The sequence below is a fragment of the Hippoglossus stenolepis genome, chromosome 8, assembly GCF_022539355.2.
Source record: "Hippoglossus stenolepis isolate QCI-W04-F060 chromosome 8, HSTE1.2, whole genome shotgun sequence".
Classification (NCBI taxonomy): domain Eukaryota; kingdom Metazoa; phylum Chordata; class Actinopteri; order Pleuronectiformes; family Pleuronectidae; genus Hippoglossus; species Hippoglossus stenolepis.
In genome coordinates this window covers 26,843,485-26,868,349 of record NC_061490.1, presented here as the reverse complement: position 1 = coordinate 26,868,349, position 24,865 = coordinate 26,843,485, and the positions used below count along the sequence as shown (strand labels likewise).

The window sequence follows — 24,865 nt, the reverse complement described above, 5'->3', positions numbered from 1 at the left end:
AACTACGAAGTGAGCTCAACGTACCACGGATATCTTTCCGATATCTGGCTCAACTTAAGCTAACAAAGCAGATCTGCGGTGAAGCTATGCCGTAGGCACGCACGGAACCTACGCCCTTGTAAGCAGTAGCATGAATTGGGCTTCAGTGGTCACATGACAATGGTGATCCACTCGTTAAGTTAATTAAGGTTTTCCACGAGATATAAGCGAGTGCACAAACAAGGGGCGGGGTTTACTGCATATAACCAATCACAGACATGGAGAAGCTGGATTGACAGTAGAGCCTCATATTTCACCACAAGGATCAAATGTATGTGTGTGTGTGTATGTGTGTGTGTGTGTGTGTGTGTGTGTGTCTCCACAGACTAATGATTTGTTCCAGTCGGAGTTTATTTTCTAACGTTTTTGTGTTTTTATTGTCATTGTGTTCTATGTTACTCTGTATTCTGTGTTTAAACTAGTGAGTTTCAGATAAGTGTAGCTAACATTGTTTATTTGTTTGTCAGTTATATTTTACTGCAGATTTCACTCATGACATGTTTTGTGAGATATAAAAACAACATAGAAGTTGAACTGATATAAACTTGACACCCATCTGAAGGTTTTCACCCTCTTATCTTCTCCGGCCAACCCTGCACCCCCCACCTATGTCTTATTTTCATAGTTCATGAACAGCAGGAGGAGACAAAACCCAAACCTCCCGACACTCTGCTTTTATTGTGAAGGACTCGGCCCGGAAACGTCATTGTTGTTGGCGGAAGTAGAGCCAATTGCGCTAACAGTGCTAACATGACGGAGTGATGGCTGCCGACATCAGTGAGACGGTAAAAGACAAACTTTCTGTTCTTTCTTTCTCTGCTCGTCCCTCTCTCATCCATCATCCCACCATAAACCAGTACACAGAAATAATCCGTTAGCTCAGGGGCTCGTACTGTGTTAGCTTAGCTTCTGTTAGCTTCTGTTAGCTGCCGTTAGCTGCTGTTATTGAATGAGCTCCTCTGATGAGCTTCTGAAAGATCTAGATTCTCCTCAGAGGATGAACCTCTGTCAGCTGCTGGAGCCCAACAGAACCAGCCTGACCCGTAAAGTGCTCCCAGTACCACAGACTGCATCTGCTTCACTTACTGATACTGATGTACTGGGAGTGTTAGCGAGGAGAACCTCACTTTAATACTTTGATCCTTTAAGTAGCTTCATCCTGTGAAATACATATTTATTTGGGGGACAGATAGTTTCAGCTAGACTCTTCAGTATAGAGTCAGAGTGTGTCCTCAGAGTCAGTGTGTGTCCTCAGAGTCAGTGTGTGTCCTCAGAGTCAGAGTGTGTCCTCAGAGTCAGGTGTCTCAGAGTCAGTGTGTGTCCTCAGAGTCAGTGTGTGTCCTCAGAGTCAGTGTGTGTCCTCAGAGTCAGTGTGTGTCCTCAGAGTCAGAGTGTGTCCTCAGAGTCAGTGTGTGTCCTCAGGCAGTGTGTGTCTCAGAGTCAGTGTGTGTCCTCAGAGTCAGTGTGTGTCCTCAGAGTCAGTGTGTGTCCTCAGAGTCAGTGTGTGTCCTCAGAGTCAGAGTGTCCTCAGAGTCAGTGTGTGTCCTCAGAGTCAGTGTGTCCTCAGAGTCAGTGTGTCCTCAGAGTCAGTGTGTCTCAGAGTCAGTGTGTGTCCTCAGAGTCAGTGTGTGTCCTCAGAGTCAGAGTGTGTCCTCAGAGTCAGAGTGTGTCTCAGAGTCAGTGTGTGTCTCAGAGCAGTGTGTGTCTCAGAGTCAGTGTGTGGTGTGTCCTCAGAGTCAGAGTGTCTGAGTCGTGTGTGTCCCAGTCAGTGTGTGTCCTCAGAGTCAGTGTGTGTCCTCAGAGTCAGTGTGTGTCCTCAGAGTCAGAGTGTGTCCTCAGAGTCAGTGTGTGTCCTCAGAGTCAGAGTGTGTCCTCATCTTGGGATTCTAATGTTTCTTCCCTTCCACACGTCTTGTTAGTAAACCACAGATTCCGATCTCGTTCCCACTCGTTGTTATATCCTGGTCACGTGATATATTTTTGTGTGTCAAACTAAAGCTAAACTATGTGTATTTTTACCATAAAAACCACAAACCTGCTCAATGAAGCATTTCAAAGTTGAAAATGTAAATGTGAAGATGCTTTTGACGTAAAACAAAATTCCTCGGTCAGAAATTACCTGCAGGTGTGTCCTCAGGGACACAAAGAATTAAATCAGTGTGTTAACATGAACACGAACAACCACAACCGCATTTCAACCTTTTATTTTCATTCATTTTCAAGCCTCCGCTCCAGCGACAGCAAGTAGTCAGAGGCATAATGTTTTCAGGTTGTCCGTCTCATACTCTGAACACGATATCTCAAGAATGTCTAGAGGGAATTTCTTGAAATGTGTTCCGAATATTCACTTAGACTCAAAGATGAACTGATTAGATTTTGGTGGTCAAAGGTCAAAGGTTACATGTGCGTCACACATTATGTTTTTAGTTTTTTTTTAACCTGATATCTTAAGATCAGCTTGATGCGTTTTCAGTTTCAAAACACAACAAAAACTGACAGAGACACTTAAATAAAAGCAACGTCTGCGTCATCCTGTCCGTCCCCCTTTAACTCACCTGTAACGTCTCAGTTATATGATCATATCTGCGGTTTTACTTGGCATATTTATTTTTATCATATGTATTAGTGAGTATTGATCATCTGCTGTGTTTCAGAGGACGGGTCGGAGACGTCTAGCAGCCAGAAATGTCTGTCCTGTGCTTTTTAAATGTCTGAAGATGGACGGACAGGCAAGTGTCTTTAGACAGGACAGGAAGTCAGCGACAGTGTCCAAGCCTCGCACAGGAAGTTCCTTGGTGGTGAGAACACACCTGAGTCGTTCACAAGAGGTGGGAAGGGTGACGAGGGAGGAGGTGGTCACCACGGAGAGGAACGAGTCCAGTGAGGATGAACTGGGACGACTGGACATCGACCTGGACAGGAAGTCCAGACAGCACAACCTGACGTCCAGCAACGTGCGGGCCATCCTGCATGTGAGTGACACGCACAAACACACCCAGATACACACACATTAAACACACACACATATATATAAAAACACACACGATGAGTCTTCTATGTAAAATGTATAACGTTCTCACACATCAGGTATGTAACTTGTGTTGTGTTCCGTGTCAGGAGGTGATTACACACGAACATGTGGTGGCCATGATGAAAACTGCCATCAGAGAAACTCAGGACCTTCCAATGTTTGTGAGTCTCCATGTTTCATCATGTGAAGAGACAACCTGTCTACCTGTCTGTCTCTGTACCTGTCTTTCTGACTGACTGTCTGTTTCCATCAGGAGCCTAAGATGACTCGGTCCAGACTGAAACAGGTTGTCCAGGAAGGACAGGTGAAGTCCACCTCCCATGATCCTCTCTGCTACTTTACATTAAAACTAATGGTTGTTTAACCACTGTCCTTCACCTGTCTGTCCTTTACCTGTCTGTCTGTCCACCTGTCTGTCTGGTTGCAGCCACTGAACTGGAGTCTGTCAGTTGTGAACACAGTCAAGGTGAGTTACAGTGATGATTTCTGCCTGTCTTTCTCTCACCTGTCTGTCTCTCTTACCACGTCTCTGTCTCTCACTTGTCTGTCTCGCAGCCTCCCCAGTTTGTGGACATTGATCTTGATGAAGACGAGGATGATGATGATGAAGAGTATTGTCCTGATGATGAAGAGGAGGATGAAGACACAGCTGAGGAAGTTAGTGAACCTTTAACCTTTCACACCTACTGTAACCTACTGTAACTGTACCATGAAACTGTGTCTGTGTGTGTTTAGATCTTCCTCAGTGATGGAGACAGTTTGTCTTCACCTCTCAAGATATTTCAGTCCAGACAACCAGAAGACCAGAGGACCAATGAGCTCCTACAGGTACTCTGACCTCTGACCTCTGACTCCTACAGGTTGTCTGACCTCTGACTCCTACAGGTACTCTGACCTCTGACCTCTGACTCCTACAGGTTCTCTGACCTCTGACTCCTACAGGTACTCTGACCTCTGACCTCTGACTCCTACAGGTTCTCTGACCTCTGACTCCTACAGGTACTCTGACCTCTGACCGCTGACTCCTACAGGTACTCTAACCTCTGACCCTACAGGTACTCTGACCTCTGACCTCTGACTCCTACAGGTACTCTGACCTCTGACTCCTACAGGTTCTCTGACCTATGACTCCTACAGGTACTCTGACCTCTGACTCCTACAGGTTCTCTGACCTATGACTCCTACAGGTACTCTGACCTCTGACTCCTATCAGTACTCTGACCTCTGACCTATGACTCCTACAGGTTCTCTGACCTCTGACTCCTACAGGTAGTCTGACCGCTGACTCCTACAGGTTATCTGACCTCTGACCTCTGACTCCTACAGGTACTCTGACCTCTGACTCCTACAGGTACTCTGACCTCTGACTCCTACAGGTTCTCTGACCTCTGACTCCTACAGGTACTCTGACCTCTGACTCCTATAGGTACTCTGACCTCTGACTCCTATAGGTACTCTGACCTCTGACTCCTATAGGTACTCTGACCTCTGACTCCTACAGGTTTTGACCTCTTACCGCTGACTCCTACAGGTTCTCTGACCTCTGACTCCTACAGGTTCTCTGACCTCTGACCTCTGACTCCTACAGGTTCTCTGACCTCTGACTCCTACAGGTTCTCTGACCTCTGACCTATGACTCCTATAGGTACTCTGACCTCTGACTCCTACAGGTACTCTGACCTCTTACCGCTGACTCCTACAGGTTCTCTGACCTATGACTCCTACAGGTTCTCTGACCTCTGACCTATGACTCCTATAGGTACTCTGACCTCTGACTCCTATAGGTACTCTGACCTCTGACTCCTATAGGTACTCTCTGACCTGTCTCTGACTCTTTCCTTGTGTAGAGCTCTCCAGGTCACCTGAGGCAGCATATGATGATCTCCACCTGTCAGCAGCTCCTTTCAGCTCCTGCTGAATCCTTCATGGATAGACTCAATGCTGTGGAGGAGGAGCTCGACTCTGGCTCAACCCTCACCTTTAACCAGGTAACACCACCCAAGCCCCACTCACACCTTTAACAAAGTAACACTAACCCCCACCCGCACCTTTTATCTGGTAATTTTTAAATTCAGCCACACTTCAAACTAGGTTACATTAAGCCCCACCCACACACTAACGGTCTGTGTCTCAGTCTCTGCATAGAAAGGCTGAAGATGAGGAGGAGGATGACGGTGATGATGAAGGCTGTCTGGCCTTCCGAACACGCTCTAAAGTTCGTCTGGTCAACATTCCTCTGGGTCAGCTGGAGGCGGAGCTTCTGTCCCCTGATATCACAGCTGACATGTACGACCTGAGCGCCGCCCTGCAGGAGGAGGACCGTCACTGGACGAAGTGGCTGCAGGGGCTCATGGTCCCTGACAGTGAAGGTTAGAGTCTGACGGTCACATTTATTTAATCTGCCTCATTGTTTATCTTTTCAGAACCGAAACTGTAATTACCATTTTCAATCGTTTGTCGCTTAAGTCCAGACATGAACATGTAAAAATGTGTAACATGTGTTATGTAGACAAAGTTATTGATTGTGTTACTACAGGAAGTTTTATTTTTAAAACCTTACATCACAATAAAAAACTGTTCATCAATCACTACTTCTTCCTAATATCACACATGATTAATTTAGTCGGGCTTTGTCTGAGCGATGAATTGGTTTTCATCTATAAATAAAAAGTGTCAGTGTGTTGAGCGATGACTGTAGTCCTGACAGAACCACAGCTTCCTGCTGTCTACTCCAACAAACAGGAGGTGTGTCTGTTGTTGTTGTTGAAGTGTGTCTGTTGTTGTTGTTGCTTTTGCATACATCACTAGAGGAAGCAGATGACGATGATGACCCTGAATATAACTTCCTGGACGACATGGATGAACCCGACCTGGAGGACTACAGGACAGACCGAGCTGTCCAGATCACCAGTAGGTGTCTTCATCCATTTCCTGTCTCACTCTCAGATCAGTCCTGTCGACGACATGTTGACTCTTTGGACTTGAATTCTTGAAGTGTATGAATCACCACTAAGGGGGCGCTGTGTTCACTCTTCTTCTTCTTCTTCTTCTTCTTCTTCAGAGAGGGAAGTCAACGAGCTGCTGGATGAGCTCTTTGAGACAGTGAGGCCACTTCATGGTTATTTAAAGACCAGGATATAGTGCTACCGCTCAGGAGCATTGGTCACTCATGGTTTTACAGCAAAAAATTATCCTGTGGAACAAAACTAATTTCCACCAGAAACTAATCACAAAGACGTTTCTGAAACTGTTATATATAAACTTGCAGATACAAATATATTTATGTTTAAAGTATATAAGTAAATGAATGTAAATAACATAACGTCACTTCACGTGATGCTGTCACTCTTCAGCTCCAGGAGGAGGAGGTGGGAGCTGAGGGGCAGGAGCCAGCCGAGGAAGAGGAGGCCCCGTCACAGACTGCACCCAAATTCAATATCCCTCAGGCTTTACGGTAAAACTGCAGAAACTTCTGTTCTCAGACTTCAAGACATTCCTATGTATGAACACATTCATCTATAGAAACACAATCATCAGTGCAAACCAGTGTTTCCACCAGGCTGGTTAACCCCCCCACTATTGATCATTACTATTGATTTTATTGAGAATAAATGTTGCGTTGTGTATATGAACAGTCCAGACATACAATCAGAGTGGCGTCCTCCCGTTGGGACGGTGCAGCAAAGACGTGCTGTTACTGTTTGGGTCGGGAGGAAAAGAAATGTCCTCAGCTGCTGCTGCTTCTTCAAACAGAAACGTGAAGACGAGTACAGCAGGGGGCGACATACTGTTTCACTCTTGTCAGATATGTCATAATAGAACCTGTTAACACAACACATTGTTCAGTCTTTGATCAGACTTTAGTTCACAGCCTCAGTGAGTCAGGAAAGAAGAAATAGGTGCAGAATATATAGAACATGTTAAGAATAGATGAAGAACCTTAAGAACATCTTGAGTGTTCTGTCTGCAGTTTCGAGGCACCGTTAGCCGACCTGTTAACAGAGCGACGGCAGATGTTCAAAAAACAGTATGAAGCTCTGCAGCAGAGGAGGGCGCTGCAGGACACGACCAACCATCACCATGACAACATAAATCGGAAGGACACACCCACCCCACAACTCAACTTCACCTCACCCGTCTTAGTGCTGCCAAGCCTGGTTAGCCCCGCCTTCCACCTGGACTCCGCCCAGAAACTAAAGCTGCAGCAGCAGATACAGCAGGTACGTAAATTACCCTACCCAGCCATACTGATCAACAACCCCCCCAGAGCTTTTCTCCACAGACGCGTTCACAAAAGCATCAGATCCTCCACATTATTAACACGTCTGTTACATGGTAAAAGCGTTATCAACTTCCCCAATCACTTGCGGTGAATCCAGCGGGGAATCCCCATGCTGTGTTCTCTCATCGGATTCTCCCGACTTTCTCCCGAATTGATACGAGGTCAGGCAGACAAAGTCAGATAATCCAAATCTCTCACTTGGACATTTGCGTTCACACGTGCACCTCCTCTGGAGAAAGGGCAGAGAATCTCCGGAGTTCAGTGCAGGTCTGAAAGCAGCTTAAGTGAATAGATTCATCAGGCTTCATATATGTACAGCTGGATTTCATCTGCGTAACAATGGAAGTGTACGTGGTGCTTTCTGATGATGTTGCCTAAAGGGAGCAAATGCAAAGTGAAGAGTATCCGTCCAAGGACAGAACCTTGTGGTACTCCATGACTAACTTGTGTGTGCATAAATATGATTTAAACCAGTCTAATGTTCCTTTGATCCTGACATGTTTTTCCAGTCTCTGTAACTGAATCTTATGATCTGTGGTGTCAGATGCTGCACTAAGATCCAAAAGGACGAGAATAGAGACAAGTCCATTATCTGAGGCCATGAAAAGGTCGTTAGTAACTGTTAACAGCTGTTTCTGTGCTGTGATGAATCTATCGAGCTCCATCATGAACTGACTGAATGTTTGTCACAGCACATCCAGCTGCTGACTCAGGTTCACCTGCTCAGTCATCACGTCGACGCACTGAAACAGGAAGCCTGCATCACCAGACGTTACCTGGTGAGTCCACCAAACCATTCACCTGAGCTGATGCCTGAAATACTCAAAATGAACCACAAGGACTCAATGTTTTAATTTTTACAGAAATTATTATTATTAATTATAAGAACTATAAGAAATACAGGTCAGACGATAACACATTGATAAATACAGTCAAATATGTTCTTCAGAATCAATAATACAATCTGTAACTGAACTAAAGATCTGTTTGTGTTTTCAGTGCATTTCACATACATTAGCATGAAGGTAAAACTAAACGTTTAATCCAGATGGAATGAAAACTGAAGGACAGAGGAACGGACAGAGTTAAACCGGAAGTCCATAATCGAAAATCTTAAAAATCATACATTTTAGTCAGTACTGCTGTCTAAAATGCCGCCACCCACACCCACCCCCCCAATCAGGAAATTCTGTCAAAAGCATAACCACATACATCTCCTTCTCCAGGACGAGTTGCAGCAGTTTGCCAGACGTCAGGAGGAGCTTTTTCTCCCCAGCAGTTTCAGAGTGTGTAACCTCCAGGGGGCGCTGGCTCTCCTGCAGGAGGTTGAGCAGAGAGCGGCGCATCCACCGGCTGCTGCAGATCCTTCTGCATCCAGACGGTGGCTCCCGAGGATGACGCCTGCTACCAACAGTAAGGAGGAGAACCAACTGTTTGTGTTGTCAGAGAAATGACCCGTCAGTGTCTCAGCTTCTTATTCTGTTTCCAGGTCACGCTTTCCCTCTGCTTCCCGCCCACGCCGCCTGGCTCTTCGCCACACGACCTGTCTTTCTCTACCCAGAACTACTTCCTGTGTGCAGCCTGGACCCTGCCGTCCACAACCAACACCAGAGGAGTATTTACACTGCAGGAGAAGACGGGTACATCAACACGACTACACGGCAAGCGCACAACACTGAGAGTCTGATGCTCACACATTATCATGTCTCCCATGATGCATCTGTGCAGGCTAATCGTTCTGGGTTTGAAGCACTTCGAGGGGGCGGTTGACTTGGATCAGCTGATCAGCTCGTACCTGCTGTGTAAGAATCGATGGAGTTTAAAGAAACGCATCAAAGAGATGAGCGGACCCAGAGGACCACCAGACAACGTCATCAAGGTGACATCACTGTGACATCACCTCGCTGTGATATGATGTCACATCACTGACATCACTACACATGGTCTTAAAACAGCTGTGAGGTGTGACAGGTGAAGGGGTGGAGGTGTGACAGGTGAAGATGTGGAGGTGTGACAGGTGAAGATGTGGAGGTGTGACAGGTGAAGATGTGGAGGTGTGACAGGTTGTGGAGGTGTGACTGTGGAGGTGTGACAGGTGAAGATGTGGAGGTGTGACAGATGGAGGTGTGACAGATGGAGGTGTGACGGTGAAGTTTGTCTTGTGTTTTCAGTTGTTTATGACTCATCATGTGGTTCCACCGCTGCCACGCGTCTGCAGCAGAGTTCAAGCAGGAGACCAGCGCCCCCCAGTGGACAGAAACACCTCCAACATGCCCAGCTGGCTCAAGGTCCGTTAGACTCATCACGAGCAAATATAAAATGTTAATTAACCTCCTGGTCACGTTCTGACGTTCTGACGTTCTGACGTTCTGACGTTCTCACCTGTAGAACAGTCAACAGATCATCCAGAAGACCCGACTGGGCGCCAACTCTTACCCCCCCTCCCTGCCCCCGACCTGCACCCTCAGGCTCCACCCACATTACCTCAGCAAGACATCCCGCCCCCATCCCCCCCGCCACAGACGCCTCTTCAACCTGGCCCACAATGCTTTTCTGCTGCCACTCGCTAAAGCCCCGGCAGACAGACAGGCGGAGGGACAGGTAGACAGACAGGTAGTTGTGCAGCCAATCAGCTACCTGTCTCTCTCTCCTCCAGGTATCACGTTACTCTCCGACTCACCTGTTTCAGGAGCCCTTCTGTTGGCTCCGCCTCCTGTCTGTGGGGCCGCCCCATTGGCTGCTGTTCATCCAGTCCCCTCTCACCCTGTCTGTGCGGAGCAGTCCTGTTTTCCTATTGGCCAGAGCACACAGCAGAGTACTGCCCCCCTTGTTCTACCCCTCCCCTCACTGTCCACTACAAATCCCATCATCCCTTGCTCAGCTGCCCCCATAAAGCCTTGCTGCCTCCTCCTGGAGATGGTGTTGACAGAGCCAGCTCCGCCCACCACCTCCTCCCAACATGCATCTGGGCAACAGCACGACAGACAAATCAGAGAGGGGCTGGCAGAGGTGAAGCAGACCTCTACTAGGCCACGCCCCCCAGGAGAGGAGGAGAGTCAGGTGGAGGAGATGGAGGAGGATTTGATAATGGTGGGAGTGGTCAGTTTGAGTGGAGGAGAGAAGACTGGCGGAGAGGAGGAAGAGGGAGGAGGAGGAGGAGGAGGAGAGGAAACAGGTAGTGGAGGTGGGGAGGAGCAGAGACAGGAGGGAGAGGAGGGACAGCGGGAGGACGGGGGAGCAGAGAGGGACGAGGAGGAGGGAGAAAAGGAAAAGGATGAAGATCAGGACCAACAGGGTGACGAGGAGGAGGAGGAGGAGGAAGAGGAGGAAGAGGAGGAGGACTTTGATGACCTCACACAGGATGAAGACGAGGAGGAAGTGATGTCATCAGCGTCGGAGGAGTCGGTGCTGTCTGTTCCAGAGTTGCAGGTAAACAGAAGCAGGGTGCATGATGGGAGTTCAGCTCTAATGTGAAGGTTCTATTTCCTGTTCTATTCGAGGACTGTGAGGTTCCTTCAGCTGACTGACTCTTATGTCCCATAATGCATTGGAACAGCCCGGCCTGTCCTATAAAATGTAAATATGAGCAGAGCAAGTTATTCCTACATTTAATGATGTATTAATACTAAGTATGAAATATATATTTAAACTAAACAGCTGACGACGTCGTTGTTGTCGTCGTTGTCGTCGTCCTGAAGTCACTGAACAGTGAGGTCGTGGTTAGTGAAGGATTTCGGACACATGACACCTCTGACCTCTGACCTTTCAGGAGACCATGAAGCAGCTGACCTGGCTGGCGGCGGAGCGGCGTCTCTGTGCTGACGGAGACTCGGAAGAGGATCATTCGCCGACATCGGCCGGCTCTCAGGAAGAGGAGGAGGAGGAAGAGGAGGAGGAGGAGGGGCCTAAAGGGGAGGAGTCCGAAGAGGGGAGGAGTGGTACGGTGGGAGGAGATGAGGAGATGCCATCCGGAGAAGGGACGCCCAGAGGAGGAGGAAGGTGTCCTGGCAGAGGTCGAGGTCAGAGGTCATTTTGTTGTGTCCGTCACTAAATGTCTAAGTGGTGTTTTTCCTGAGCTCTCGGTCTCTGCAGGTCGCACCCGACCTCTCGGCAGCCTGAGGAGTCGTCGTCAGGAGCGTCGCAGTAAAGACTCTGCGAAACTGCTGCTGCTGTTTGATGAAAACATCCTGGACAACGACCCGCAACGGGAGAGCAAAGACGTGGCGTTCGCCCAGAGTTACCTGAACCGGGTGAGAGGACGACTGTTTCCGTCGGCGACGTGGACGTTTTGAGCCGCGTTAACCTCGGTCTCTGTGTTGGCAGGTGCGGGAGGCGCTGCAGGACGTACCTGCACAGGTGGAGGAGTTTGTGTCACTGCTGAACAAGTTTGAGCAGGTGGGAGACGGACAGGAAGTGGTGCTGCTGTTCAGAAGACTGCAGTGCATCCTGGGAGATCGGACAGACCTCCTCCGAGACTTCGCCGCATTCCTGCAACCTGAGCAGGCGCTGCAGTGTGGCCTGGTGAGCACAGGGGGCGCCATCTGTTGTGTCTCTGATCAGATGTATTTTCTCTGGGGTATTGATTATGTATGTCTCTGCAGTGGGAGGAGCAGCAGGCGTTTGACCGCAGCCGTCGTTTCCTGCGACAGTTAGAAATTAGTTTTGGAGAAAATCCATCACATTATCAGAAAATCATCAAAGCTCTTCAGACGAGTCCTGAACTGAGTCCAGACGGCATCCACGAGGTAATCGACCAATCAATCTGGATATTGATCTGATTGATCTGATATGATTGATCAGCTGTTTCTTTACATTATTGATCCGCTATGTCCCGGCGTATTGAGGTAAAATCACCTGTTCTCTTGGTTCTCAGCTGAAAGCTCAGATGGTCACGCTCCTCAAAGGCCACACCCATCTGCAAGCAGAATTCTGGGTATTTTTTGACGACCTCCGCCCCCCTCCTGCCTGTCCCGGACAGTTCGAAGAAGCTCATTGGCCAGAAGAGGGAGTGTGTGGTTTAGACAGTGGAGATGCCGTTGTCCCAGTGTCAGGAGGCGGAGCCAGTGGTGGCTTTGAGGAAGTGACACTCCCAGAGCTTGAAGAGGAAGAGGAGGGGCATAAAATCCAACCAGCAACGAGCCGACGCCAGAGGAGGAAGATGGCTGCCCACAAAAACTACAAGGTCAATAAAGCTTTCAGTCATTATTCTCACACATTCACTCTGTTCTGACCACGTGTATGTTTCCAGGACTGTGATTGGGTGGATAAAGACTGGCCCTGTCACAACACAAAGATCCGCAGACACACGAGAAAAGGGTGCTCTCGTTGTCATGGCAACAAGGTCTGTCCTCCATTTTTCATCATGGTCCTGTACTATGAAGTTGGTTCAACATATCCAGGATCTCTTTATCCAGCTGAACTTAACAATCAAGTTAGGTAACTAAGTGGTCACATGACGCTGGTTATCCACTCGTTAAGTTAACTCAGGTTTTCCTACTGACAGTGCACATAAAAGGGGCGGGGTTTCCTGCATACAACCAATCACAGACCTGGACAGTTTGACTGACAGCAGAGCTGAGGATCAAACTGTTGAATAATAAAAAATACAAACATCCAGTAAAAGGTCAAAAATTCCAGCTGCTAAATGCAGGCAGAACAGCTGGTAAAACATCTGGAATTGTTTTTATGGTAAAACTTCATTAACAGAGCAGATCTGAATTTAATGTCACCTGTTTCCATCACATGTCATTTACATGTATTGTCATTGTGTGTTCAGCATGAGTTACCATGGCAGCATGAACTTCCTGCTTCGTAGTTCAGGGCCCAGGTGTGAACCAGTGACAGGCAGAATCTCAACTCACCAGTTCATTGTCCCTCCAGACCTCAGGGGGCGTGTCCAGAGCCATGAAGAGTCTGGACCCTCTTTACTCTGACATCACCGTCCACAACCAATCAGGTGACAAATATCTGGAGCAGTCTGTTGAAGACAGTCCACCTCAAGGTCACACAAACACACACCTGTACACACACCTGTACACACTCAGGTGTGGTGTCATTAACAAAACCAGTGTGTGTGTGTCTGTATATAATCAGATCGGAGCAGTGCATCATGGGAAGGCTCATTCCGTCTGACTGATGAGAAGGAGGAGGAGGAGCTGGACGATGAGGAGGACAATGAAGATGAGAAGAAGAACAAAGAGCAGAGTCCTGCAGTGACAAGGAGCAGAAGAGAGGAGGCGCTACGTCCCTTCATAACCTCGTCTTCTTCTCTCTCTCCCTCTGTCACCTCCTCGACCATCACTTCTTCTGTGTCCTCCTCCATCTTCACTTCTACATCAGTTACCTCCTCGTCTCCCTCTGTCTGCACCTCCTCCTCCATCTCCTCCTCTTCCTCCATCATCTCCTCCTCCATCACCTCCTCTTCTGCCACCTCTCCCTCCTCTGCTCCTCCTGATCTCCCCGTCTGTGCAAAGAACATTTCTCTGACTGCAAGTGGAGAGAAAGTAATTCTGTGGACCAGGTACTGATCCCCCTCCTCCTCCTCTTCCTCCTTCGTCTCTCCATCAGGAGGAGGAGCACAGTGTTTAAACTTCTTGTTGTTTCTCAGGGAGGCGGACCGAGTCATCCTGACCACGTGTCAGCAGGAAGGAGCCAATCAGAACACGTTCCAGTCCATCTCTACTCTGCTCGGCAACAAGACTCCCAGTGAGGTGATTGACGGCTCCTTGTCTCTGCTGCGATTGGTTGGTGTGAGGTTTGAAACAGGCGTCAGTAACCGTCCCACGTTTCTCCAGGTGTCTGGAAGGTTTCGTGATTTGATGCATTTGTTTCGGACGGCGGCTCGTCAGACCAGCTCCGAGGACGAGGCTCCGCCCAATGAGCCAGCAGCAAATGAGGAGGACTGATTTGAACCAACCAGAAGAGACACAGCAGCCAAACAGTTCCATTTGTATATGAAGAACTTTTATTGTGAAAAGGTTGTTGTGTTTAACGACCCTGTAAAATGTGTAAATATCAAACCTCAAGATTATTTAATGTATGTTTTTACAATAAAACTGTTTCATCAGAGTCAGGATCAGATCACATCAGACCTCACAGACCACTTCAGACCTCACAGACCACTTCAGATCTCACAGACCACTTCAGACCACACAGACCACTTCAGATCTCACAGACCACTTCAGATCTCACAGACCACTTCAGATCTCACAGACCACTTCAGACCTCACAGACCACTTCAGACCTCAGATCACATCAGACCTCACAGACCACTTCAGACCTCACAGACCACCTCAGATCACATCAGACCTCACAGACCACTTCAGATCACATCAGACCTCACAGACCACTTCAGACCTCAGATCACTTCAGACCTCACAGACCACTTCAGACCTCAGATCACATCAGACCTCACAGACCACTTCAGACCTCAGATCACATCAGACCTCACAGACCTCAGATCACATCAGACCTCACAGACCTCAGATCACATCAGACCTCACAGACCACTTCAGACCTAAGATCACATCAGACCACTTCAGACCTCACAGACCACTTCAGACCACAAACCTGTGTGAACACTCATTGTCTCTTTAAACAGAATCAGGATGTGATGTTTTATTCTTTTATTGTGAAACTTGAAAAACATCTTTAAGGATCATAAAAGATTTCAGAAGATGAGTCCAAACAAACATCAGGTAGGTGTGGCTATACATGAAGAAGGCGGGGTTTATAAACAACTGTTTTTGTTTCAGATGATAAAAAAAAATAAAGTTTTAAAAAACAAAGATGACAAAGTTGTCGATCATCCCCAGAACCTCTGTCTGCCGGAGGGCGGAGCCAGCGTCTCAGGAGGAGGCAGGACGCTGAAGATGGAACCTGCCGCCTCCACCATGAAGATGAAGTAGATGTTGGCGACCATCATGACCAGACTTGGCAGGAAAGAGAGGCCGAAACCAAAACCTCGGACGCTGCTGCCAAAAGCTGCAGCCACCCAGTAAATCAGCCTGAGACACAAATCAAACACAAATGAATTGACCAGGTTAAATCCGCCTGAGATGTAAATCAAGCGCTCCTCTGAATGTTTGAAAACGGGTCACGTGACTCACCGTCCAAAGGCAAAAACGACCGTCAGCAGGGGGACGAGCTTCAGGTGTTCTTGGCTCAGGTACATCGCCATGACGACCAGCTGCAGGAAGTAGATCAGGAACAAGGAGGTGGAGTCAGAGACGAAGCGGTGGTGGACAGTGACATCATAAAGCTCCGCCTCCTTCATCTCATCATCGAACAGTGGCCGCAACACGCCCGAGCGGAGCCGAGTGACGCCCAGGACCAGCCAACCTGAGACGGACAGGTGAGAGATGGATGGGTGAGAGACGGATGCTACGGAGACACCCACTGACAGATGACGTCCGTTGGACTCACCGAGGACGATGGGCGTGGCGGCAAACACGGAGCAGCGAAGTGTGTAGATGAGCCTCAAGGGGGCGCCGTCCAGCAAGGGGGCGTCAAACGGCAGGAACACAAATCCCCCCCACACCAGGAAGGGGAAAAAGAGCGCTGAGATCACCAAGGATACGCCCACCTTCAGGATGTCTCTACTGGGACAGCCCCGCCCACCTGAGAGACAGACAAGTTAAAGGGGAAGGGGAGAGGAGGTGAGACAGGTGAGGAAACGTTTTACTTACATCTGGCAGGGGGCGTGTCTTTGGTCCACTCGTACTGGCAGTCATGTTGGTTGTAGTCCTGGGACGCTCCTCTGGGACCCAGGAAGGGACTCCTCTCTGACTCCATGTCCCAGAATGCCTCACTCTGTCTGGGTGAGGACAGGGAGGGGAGGACGGTCACTGCAGGACTAAACACCTGAGCAGCTTTTTCTGGAAGATGATTCTCTGTAGGCTCCACCTCCTTGTCCAGGTATGTCGTCAACCCCTCCCACTCTCCAACTGATCCCATCCCCTCCCCCTTACCCCCATCTGCCATCAACACTCTCTCACTTTCTGTCCAACTCGTCTGCTCGCTGGACCTCACACTCATCCTGTCCCCTTTACCTGTCTGTCCCTCACCATTCTGTCCACATGTCTGTCCTTCACCCATCTTACCACCCGTCTGTCCCACTATCTGTCTGTCCCCAGGCCACTGCAGCGTGCTGGACTCCGTCATTGATGATGTCACCACCTCGTCCTCTCCCTCAGTGTGTCTTCTCATCGTCTGTCTTCTGTCCTGTTTCCTGTTTGGACAGTTCATCGATGCAAATATGTTTTTACTTTTTGGATTAGATTTATTGATATTAAATTTATAATAAATAAATGTAATCAAACTCATGTTTGTTTATCTACACCTGCAGAACTCGGGCCTGAACTACGACGGTCATCAGGTTAACTACAGGTTTAATTCAGATTTTTCAGTCCTACAAACATCGTTCACTTGTTATCGGGGTAAATCACCATGGTAACTAGAAGTGTCATCAACACATGCACCTCCTCTGGAGAAAGCTCTGAGGGTCTGCAGAGTTCAGTCGGTGCACAACCAATGAAAACTTAAGATAAACTGGGAGGGCTGCTAATGTTGCTCAGGTTAAATAATTAGCTAGAACACTCCGTAAAAAGATTTAGCCTCGGATACTAAAACAAACACCAAATCCCAAAGCTTTGAAACAAACAGGAAACAGGAAATGTTAAGAATTGTAGAAGAGCTGGTGACCAACACGTTTCTCACTTTGTGCTTCTTCTTCTCTGGAGGTTTTCTGAACCTCGATGTTCTGATCCAAACAAACCAACAAATGACTCGACACTAATCAGAGGCTTCGTGCAGTAGTTCTCTTTTTCTCTCACAAAGTATTTTACAGTATTTTTAAAACTACAAAAATACAAAACACTAAAGTATTTTGGTACAAAATATGAATAAATCTTCATCAAAGCTATAGAGTTGAAATTACAAAATACTAAATATGTACATGTATCATAAATACTGCCCATCCTGAGGTTTGCTGTGCAAACATGGACACAATCCCAGATGTTCTTCCTGCATTTAGTGTTTCTTTTATTCTGGGTGTTTGTTCTCCTCTGATTTTTATTATACAACAGTTTGATCCTCAGCTCTGCTGTCAGTCAAACTGTCCATGGCTGTGATTGGTCAGCTTCGTGTCACTGGTGTGACTGGGATTGTCAGGCTAAATGCAGCCAGCTAACTGATCCTGGACATGTGGAACTCACTTCATAGCACAGGCCCCTGCTCACGTGACTGAAGGCCAGTCTGCAGGTACGTTTGCTACATATGACGTCACTGACCGTAACATGGCGGCCATGACGTGATTCAGATACAACATAAACAACAACAATCGAACCAACACGGTTTCGAACCAAGTATTACGTCATTATCAATGACCACGTGAGTGTAAAAGATCAGTGATCAGAAATCACGTCACCAAAAAATCGAACTCAATGGAAAACGGCCATTAGCGCGGTGCTAACAAGCTAACATGCTAACAGAGGTGGAATGAGACTGAACTGGATTCAAACTGATCGACAGGTCAAAGGTCACACACACTGACCGAGGAGATGATCTTCCTCCTCTTCTCCTCTTCTCCTCTTCCTCGTTCTTCTTCTCCTTCTTCTTCTTCTTCTTCTGTTGTTTTTGTTGTCACACAGTCCGGAAGTGAAGCTCAGGTGTGGTCGCGTCAGGTGAGTTAAAGGGAAAGTTCTCTTAAAGCTGAGGTCAAGTGTCGGGACTTTAACGTATGAAACTTCCGGTCTGTCGATAACAAACAAAGCCCCGTTAGAACAAATGAATGGATTCACAAAGTGAAACGCTTTTACTTTGAAACGGCTACAGGAAGGATGTATTTATGTTTGTGACAACTTCATCAGATAATCAGAGAAAATGATCTTTACCTGAATTTGAATGTTTATATGATGAATTTATGTCACTAACAGGAAGGAAATGGAAAAGAAATGGGTTGAAATATCCTGTAAATGAAGATGTAGTGAAGAAGACGACCTGGGAGGGAGGGGGAGAAGGGTCAAAGAAAAGCAGCAGAATGGAAAGGACTCTACCACAAATGTCATTCAGAGGGAGAAGAGTTCTGATCATAATCATAATCTGATCTGATCATAAATCACATGGTTTCTTCCACTTTGTGTCATAGATTAGCACATGGAGCCACCTGCAGGCTGGTTGGAGGTATTGCATCTGTTGTTGGTCTCAGAGTGAACTTCTGCTGCCTAAAGAGGAAGGTGGACATGGTTTAACTTTAGTGCATTTCTCCAGTAGCTGCTTCAGAGGTTTGTTCAGCGTCACCAGGCACATGATGTGCTATGGAGAAATTAGCAAAGTATTATTTTAAGAAAAACTGTGTTCGAAGAATCTCTGTTTCTGTTGAACACTGGAAATGTGTGAGTGGATGGACCAGGGACTTTTTAAAACAAGGAACTCATTCAAGGGACACGTCTGGAGCTTCCCTCTTCTGGTAGAATCATTGATTTATGGACTATTAAATTGAGGCATATAGTAGATGCTGGTTTCAATAATACAGAGGCAGTGGCATTTTTACTTGGTTTCAGGTCTCATCGATACACCAGGGACATTCTGAACTTGTGGATTAAAACACTAACTGATAACTGGAATTGCTGCAGGAATGTCATCAATCTCATTTTATTAGTATAGCCCATATTCACAAATCCCAGTTTGTCTCATAGATGTTAACAAGGAGCAACTTCCTCTGTTCTTAACTCAACAAGAGTCAAATAGAAACTTAGTGATCAGTGAATGAAGCTCAGTCCCATGTGAGGATCCTCTCCCAGGACACAAGTCCAACAGACGCTGATGGAACTGAACACATCAACACAACAACAGGATTCACTACATGAGAAGAACCAGTTTGTAACTTCATGTTTCAAGTGTTTCTACAGAATGTGTGATGGAGATGAAGGAGCAGAGGAACTGAGGACTTCCTGATGGTAGAAGATGTGAGGAGACATGTTGTGTATCAAGAAGTCTTGTTGTGATGATAGTCCTCGATCAGCTGACACCAGGATCAGGATCCACCAATATGATCACGATCTCTGATTCACGATGTGGTCCTGGATCTGCAAACGACAAAGCTGTAACAGAATGTAACAGTGATACAGAAGATGATCCTTTTCCTGAACTGGGATTTTCCAGAGTTTTGAAAGGACTCACCGGACCAGTACTCAAGGTTTCAGATTTCTACATGTTAACTGGAAAAACACTATACAAGTATCGTGTAAAATCCTGAAACAAAATGAAACTGAATGGTAAACTGGTAACAGTGTGGAGAGGAACATTAAATAAGAGGTCAGCTGATCTTCAATGGGGCTTCAGCTGTTGCTAAAGTCGAAGCTACGGTCTCCAGTGTTTTTGTGATGGATCAGAAGCTGAACTTCTCTGAATGTAAAGGACTTGAACCTTTGACATATCGGATCTTTTATTCAGGAAGTTGGATCGTACATGGCAGCTGCTTCATTTAGTGGAGGGAGTGGCCAAGTTGTCTATTTTTATAACAGTAGAAAAAACAGTGAGTTCCTCTTTGTTGTGTTAGTGAAACATGAAAGAATTTAATGTGGTGTTATGAAAATATCATTTGTTCAGTGAGTTGTAACTTATTTAGAATGAAAGTATGGATTTATATATTCTTTAATTATATAGTATTTATAGTATTTATAATACTAGATTAAATAAAGTTTTTGTTGAAAAATATAAAAATCTGTCTCTCTGTCTGTCTCTAGGGTTAGGGTAGGATACTACAGATAGTACTACACACAGTTCTACTCACAGTAGTACACACAGTACTAGATCCACAGGGCTTGGCACAGTAGCCCACTACATACACAGCAACGCAGTATTTGTGTACCCGCAGTATTTAAGTAACACAGTATTTAAGTAATGCAGTATTTGTGTACTATGATGACGTATTTGTGTAACGCAGTATTTGTGTAACCACAGTATTTGAGTAACGCAGTATTTGTGTAATGCAGTATTTGTGTAACGCCGTATTTGTGTAACGCAGTATTTGTGTAACGCAGTATTTGTGTTACGCAGTATTTGAATAATGTAGTATTTGTGTAACGCAGCATTTGTGTAACGCAGTATTTGTGTAACGCAGTATTTGAATAATGCAGTATTTGTGTTAAGCAGTATTTGTGTAACGCAGTATTTCAATAATGCAGTATTTGTGTTAAGCAGTATTTGTGTAACGCAGTATTTGATTAATGCAGTATTTGTGTTACACGGTATTTGTGTAACACAGTATTTGATTAATGCAGTATTTGTGTAACGCAGTATTTGATTCATGCAGTATTTGTGTAACGCAGCATTTGTGTAATGCAGTATTTGTGTAACGCAGTATTTGATTAATGCAGTATTTGTGTAACGCAGTATTTGTGTAACGCAGTATTTGATTCATGCAGTATTTGTGTAACACAGTATTTGAATAACGCAGCATTTGTGTAACGCAGTATTTGTGTAAGGCAGTATTTGATTAATGCAGTATTTGTGTTACGCAGTATTTGTGTTAAGCAGTATTTGTGTAACGCAGTATTTGAATAATGCAGTATTTGTGTTAAGCAGTATTTGTGTAACGCAGTATTTGAATAATGCAGTATTTGTGTTAAGCAGTATTTGTGTAACGCAGTATTTGAATAATGCAGTATTTGTGTTAAGCAGTATTTGTGTAACGCAGTATTTGATTAATGCAGTATTTGTGTAACGCAGTATTTGATTAATGCAGTATTTGTGTAACGCAGTATTTGTGTACCAGCAGTATTTGAGTAACGCAGTATTTGTGTAATGCAGTATTTGTGTAATGCAGTATTTGTGTAACGCCGTATTTGTGTAACGCAGTATTTGTTTTACGCAGTATTTGAATAATGCAGTATTTGTGTAACGCAGCATTTGTGTAACGCAGTATTTGATTAATGCAGTATTTGTGTTACGCGGTATTTGTGTAACGCAGTATTTGATTAATGCAGTATTTGTGTAATGCAGTATTTGATTCATGCAGTATTTGTGTAAAGCAGCATTTGTGTAATGCAGTATTTGTGTTACGCAGTATTTGTGTTAAGCAGTATTTGTGTAACGCAGCATTTGTGTAACGCAGTATTTGTGTTACGCAGCATTTGTGTTACTCAGTATTTGTGTAACGCAGTATTTGTGTAATGCAGTATTTGTGTAACACAGTATTTGAATAACGCAGCATTTGTGTAATGCAGTATTTGTGTAACGCAGTATTTGAATAACGCAGTATTTGTGTAACGCAGCATTTGTGTAACGCAGTATTTGTGTTACGCAGCCTTTGTGTTACGCAGTATTTGTGTACTATATGTTGTCTGGTGTTTCTTTGTGTTTCCACTCAGAAACTCGCAGGTTCGCTTTATATAAACACCAGCGTCCAGCAGCAATCCGCGGGGCGGGCGGTGCTCCTCGTTTCCGGTGTCATGTGACCTCCTGCTGCTCTCTGATTGGCTGTAGCGCTCATGTGGCACATTGACACGTTGTCATAGAGACTGACTCCACCCAACATCCGAAACGTCCGCGCGCCGGTGTATTAAACAAGCCCTCCCTGACAGATGCTTGTGGGCGGGGCGTGAGAGGCGAACGGTGAGGGGATTGGCTGAGAGCGGCAGCAGCGGGCCGAGCTGTGATTGATCAGAAGTAGAGAGAGGCGCTGTCAGTCAGAAAGTAGCCCCGCCCCCTGGGATTCAGACCGCAGACCGCTCCGGGACCAGAACCGAACGGATCCTCCCGATCAGCGCAGGTCGGGTATCGATGAGCTGTCGATCAGGGAGGGCGGGTGATCGAACAGCGGAGGTGTGTTGGGTTTGAGGGCGGGGATGTCCCGGCTGCTGGAGAGTAGGAGACAGGACAGGATGAAGGAAATCAACCTGAAGGTGCGTCCACACGAAAACTACAAGTACACACTTCACTGATCGATACCGCTGATCGGGAGCTGATCGGACTGTCACACACACACACACACACGCACACTGATCACACACCGATCACACAGCGAGGGGGGTTGTGGGACTCCGCGTCACTTTCCGTCTTTCTCTCTTTGTCTGTCTCACGTCTCAAAAAAACCTCTGTTCCGTTAGACAGATGTTATCGATGGTTCTGATCGATCAGCGATTGGAGGATCATCAGTGTGTGTGTTTGTGTGAGTGTGTGTGTAAGTGTGTGAGTGTGTGTGTGTGTGTGTGTGTGAGACGGTGAAGTTGAACAGAAACGGGAAACGACTTTTTTCTCAGTTTAGAAGCTTCGATGTTTTAAATGTGTGTGTTAGTTGTGTGTCTGTGTGTGTTTCACTGTGTGTGTCTGTGTTTGAGTGTGTATCTGTTTGTGTTTTTATGTTTCAGTGTGTGTTAGTGTGTTTCGGTGTGTGTCCGTTAACAGCAGCGTGGCCGCTTTGTCCTGTAGGAGGAAACGAGGGGGGAGGGGAGCCGTGCTTGTGTGCGTGCGTGTGTCTGTATGTGCGCGCACGTCTTTCTATACTTATGAGGACCAATTTAGGTTCAATACGATCACACTGAGCTGAGTGAGGGTTAACACTTGGGGTAAGGTAAGGGAATGGTTAAGGTAAGGAATGGTTAAGGTAAGGGAATGGTTAAGGTAAGGGAATGGTTAAGGTGGGGAATGGTTAAGGTAAGGGAATGGTTATGGTAAGGGAATGGTTAAGGTGGGGAATGGTTAAGGTAAGGGAATGGTTAAGGTGGGGAATGGTTAAGGAAAGGGAATGGTTAAGGTAAGGGAATGGTTAAGGTAAGGGAATGGTTAAGGTGGGGAATGGTTAAGGTAAGGGAATGGTTAAGGTAAGGGAATGGTTAAGGTAAGGAATGGTTAAGGTAAGGGAATGGTTAAGGTAAGGGAATGGTTAAGGTGGGAATGGTTAAGGTAAGGGAATGGTTAAGGTGGGGAATGGTTAAGGTGGGAATGGTTAAGGTAAGGGAATGGTTAAGGTGGGGAATGGTTAAGGAAAGGGAATAGTTAAGGTCAGGGAATGGTTATGGTAAGGGAATGGTTATGGTAAGGGGCTGGTTAAGGTGGTTAAGGGAATGGTTAAGGTAAGGGAATGGTTAAGGTAAGGGGTGGTTAAGGTGGGGAATGGTTAAGGTAAGGGAATGGTTAAGGAAAGGGAATGGTTATGGTAAGGGACTGGTTAAGGTGGGGAATGGTTAAGGTGGGAAATGGTTAAGGTAAGGGAATGGTTATGGTAAGGGACTGGTTAAGGTGGGGAATGGTTAAGGTGGGGAATGGTTAAGGTAAGGGAATGGTTAAGGAAGGGAATGGTTATGGTAAGGGACTGGTTAAGGTGGGGAATGGTTATGGTAAGGGACTGGTTAAGGTGGGGAATGGTTAAGGTAAGGGAATGGTTAAGGTGGGGAATGGTTAAGGAAAGGGAATGGTTAAGGAAAGGGAATGGTTATGCTAAGGGACTGGTTAAGGTGGGGAATGGTTAAGGTGGGGAATGGTTAAGGTGGGGAATGGTTAAGGAAAGGGAATGGTTAAGGTCAGGGAATGGTTATGCTAAGGGACTGGTTAAGGTAAGGAGTTAGTATCAACAGAGCCAGACAGACAGAGGACAGATGGTAAAACATGAGGAAAAGAAGGTTTCCACTCTGAGTTCCTGATAAACCTTCATGGCCTGTAAAAAGGGAGGGGGTAATTAAGGATTAGGGGACATCTTAGACGTGGACATGACGTCTCAGGCGACGATATTTCTACTTATAGAACTAGAGAGATGTTTGTAGAGGACACCTCGGTTGGGACAGGAACCTCCGTGGACAAAGCTAAACGGGCTTCCTGCAGAAGAAGTGAGAAACAGGAAGTGTGGAGTGAAAGATGTCCTCATTCCATCTTCTGTCCACTTTGACCTTTGACCTGTGAAAAGAAACATTCAAAGTGCAACAGGTTGGATGAAGGATGGAGGACAATGGGTTTAGGGTTCAAGTGTCCTCACAGCTATAGAGAGGTCACAGGAAGTGTCATGGGGGGGGATCCACTGATTCAAAACATTCACTGAGGAGCAACAAGGAATCAGATCATCCACCAATAAGAAGAATCGCTGTTGTTGGTGAGATAGAAAATATCAAACAAGACGAAGAGACAGGAAGTGACGAGTGTGAACAGGAAGTGACAGTGAAACATAAACAGCAGCTTCACATTTCAACATGAATCAATAATCAATAATCAGCTGATCGAGTAATCTGTTACTTTAGTACTTTGTTATTTCACCACTCGGATTATTCAGTTGTAACCCCCCCTCCTCTCTCTCTCTCTCTTTCTCTCTCTCTCCCCCTCCTCTGTCTCTCTCTCTCTCCCCTCTCTCTCTCTCTCTCTCTCTCTCTGCCCTCTCTCTCTCTCTCTCTCTCTCTCTCTCTGTCTCTCTCTCTCTCTCTCTGTCTCTCTCTCTCTCTCTCTCTCTCTCTCTCTCTCTCTCTCTCTCTCTGTCTCTCTCTCTTCTCTCTCTCTGTCTCTCTCTCTCTCTCTCTGTCTCTCTC

General features: G+C 46.3%; 3 protein-coding genes across 9 annotated transcripts in view; 2 read left to right on the top strand and 1 right to left on the bottom strand.

Annotated features, from left to right (window-relative positions):
* Positions 1–729: 729 nt before the first annotated feature.
* On the top strand, positions 730–14,420 carry LOC118114104 (GON-4-like protein). Of its 5 annotated transcripts, none has more exons than XM_047340987.1 (29): positions 730–824; positions 2,694–3,011; positions 3,157–3,231; positions 3,324–3,374; positions 3,498–3,536; positions 3,626–3,727; positions 3,806–3,898; positions 4,918–5,058; positions 5,205–5,439; positions 5,879–5,980; positions 6,132–6,172; positions 6,424–6,524; positions 7,041–7,290; positions 8,045–8,131; positions 8,579–8,765; positions 8,842–8,992; positions 9,081–9,231; positions 9,524–9,640; positions 9,741–10,781; positions 11,122–11,371; positions 11,445–11,602; positions 11,676–11,873; positions 11,954–12,097; positions 12,226–12,534; positions 12,601–12,693; positions 13,233–13,308; positions 13,446–13,872; positions 13,960–14,062; positions 14,147–14,420. In XM_047340987.1, the coding sequence occupies exons 1-29, from the start codon at positions 801–803 to the stop codon at positions 14,255–14,257; spliced, it is 5,175 nt and encodes a 1,724-aa protein (XP_047196943.1). In that variant the 5' UTR covers positions 730–800; the 3' UTR covers positions 14,258–14,420. The 5 variants fall into 5 exon arrangements, with proteins under 5 accessions (XP_047196943.1, XP_035020237.2, XP_047196945.1 ...); XM_035164346.2 differs by having other exon boundaries at positions 13,233–13,353; XM_047340989.1 differs by lacking the exon at positions 12,601–12,693.
* Positions 14,421–14,962: 542 nt separating this feature from the next.
* tmem79b (transmembrane protein 79b) lies at positions 14,963–18,065 on the bottom strand. Of its 3 annotated transcripts, none has more exons than XM_035162444.2 (5): positions 17,905–18,065; positions 16,040–16,167; positions 15,777–15,971; positions 15,461–15,692; positions 14,963–15,358 (listed from the first exon to the last, which is right to left on the bottom strand). In XM_035162444.2, the coding sequence occupies exons 2-5, from the start codon at positions 16,143–16,145 to the stop codon at positions 15,157–15,159; spliced, it is 735 nt and encodes a 244-aa protein (XP_035018335.1). In that variant the 5' UTR covers positions 16,146–16,167; positions 17,905–18,065; the 3' UTR covers positions 14,963–15,156. The 3 variants fall into 3 exon arrangements, with proteins under 3 accessions (XP_035018335.1, XP_035018333.1, XP_035018332.1); XM_035162442.2 differs by having other exon boundaries at positions 16,040–16,581; positions 17,899–18,061; XM_035162441.2 differs by having other exon boundaries at positions 16,040–16,581; positions 17,905–18,059.
* A 3,993-nt stretch (positions 18,066–22,058) lies between these two features.
* The window catches only part of arhgef2 (rho/rac guanine nucleotide exchange factor (GEF) 2), a 17,289-nt gene continuing 14,482 nt past the window's right edge, over positions 22,059–24,865 (top strand). The window contains exon 1 of the mRNA XM_035163141.2: positions 22,059–22,258. Coding sequence (XP_035019032.2) covers positions 22,202–22,258 — 57 coding nt within the window. The 5' untranslated portion in view covers positions 22,059–22,201. The remainder of the gene's footprint in view (positions 22,259–24,865) is intronic.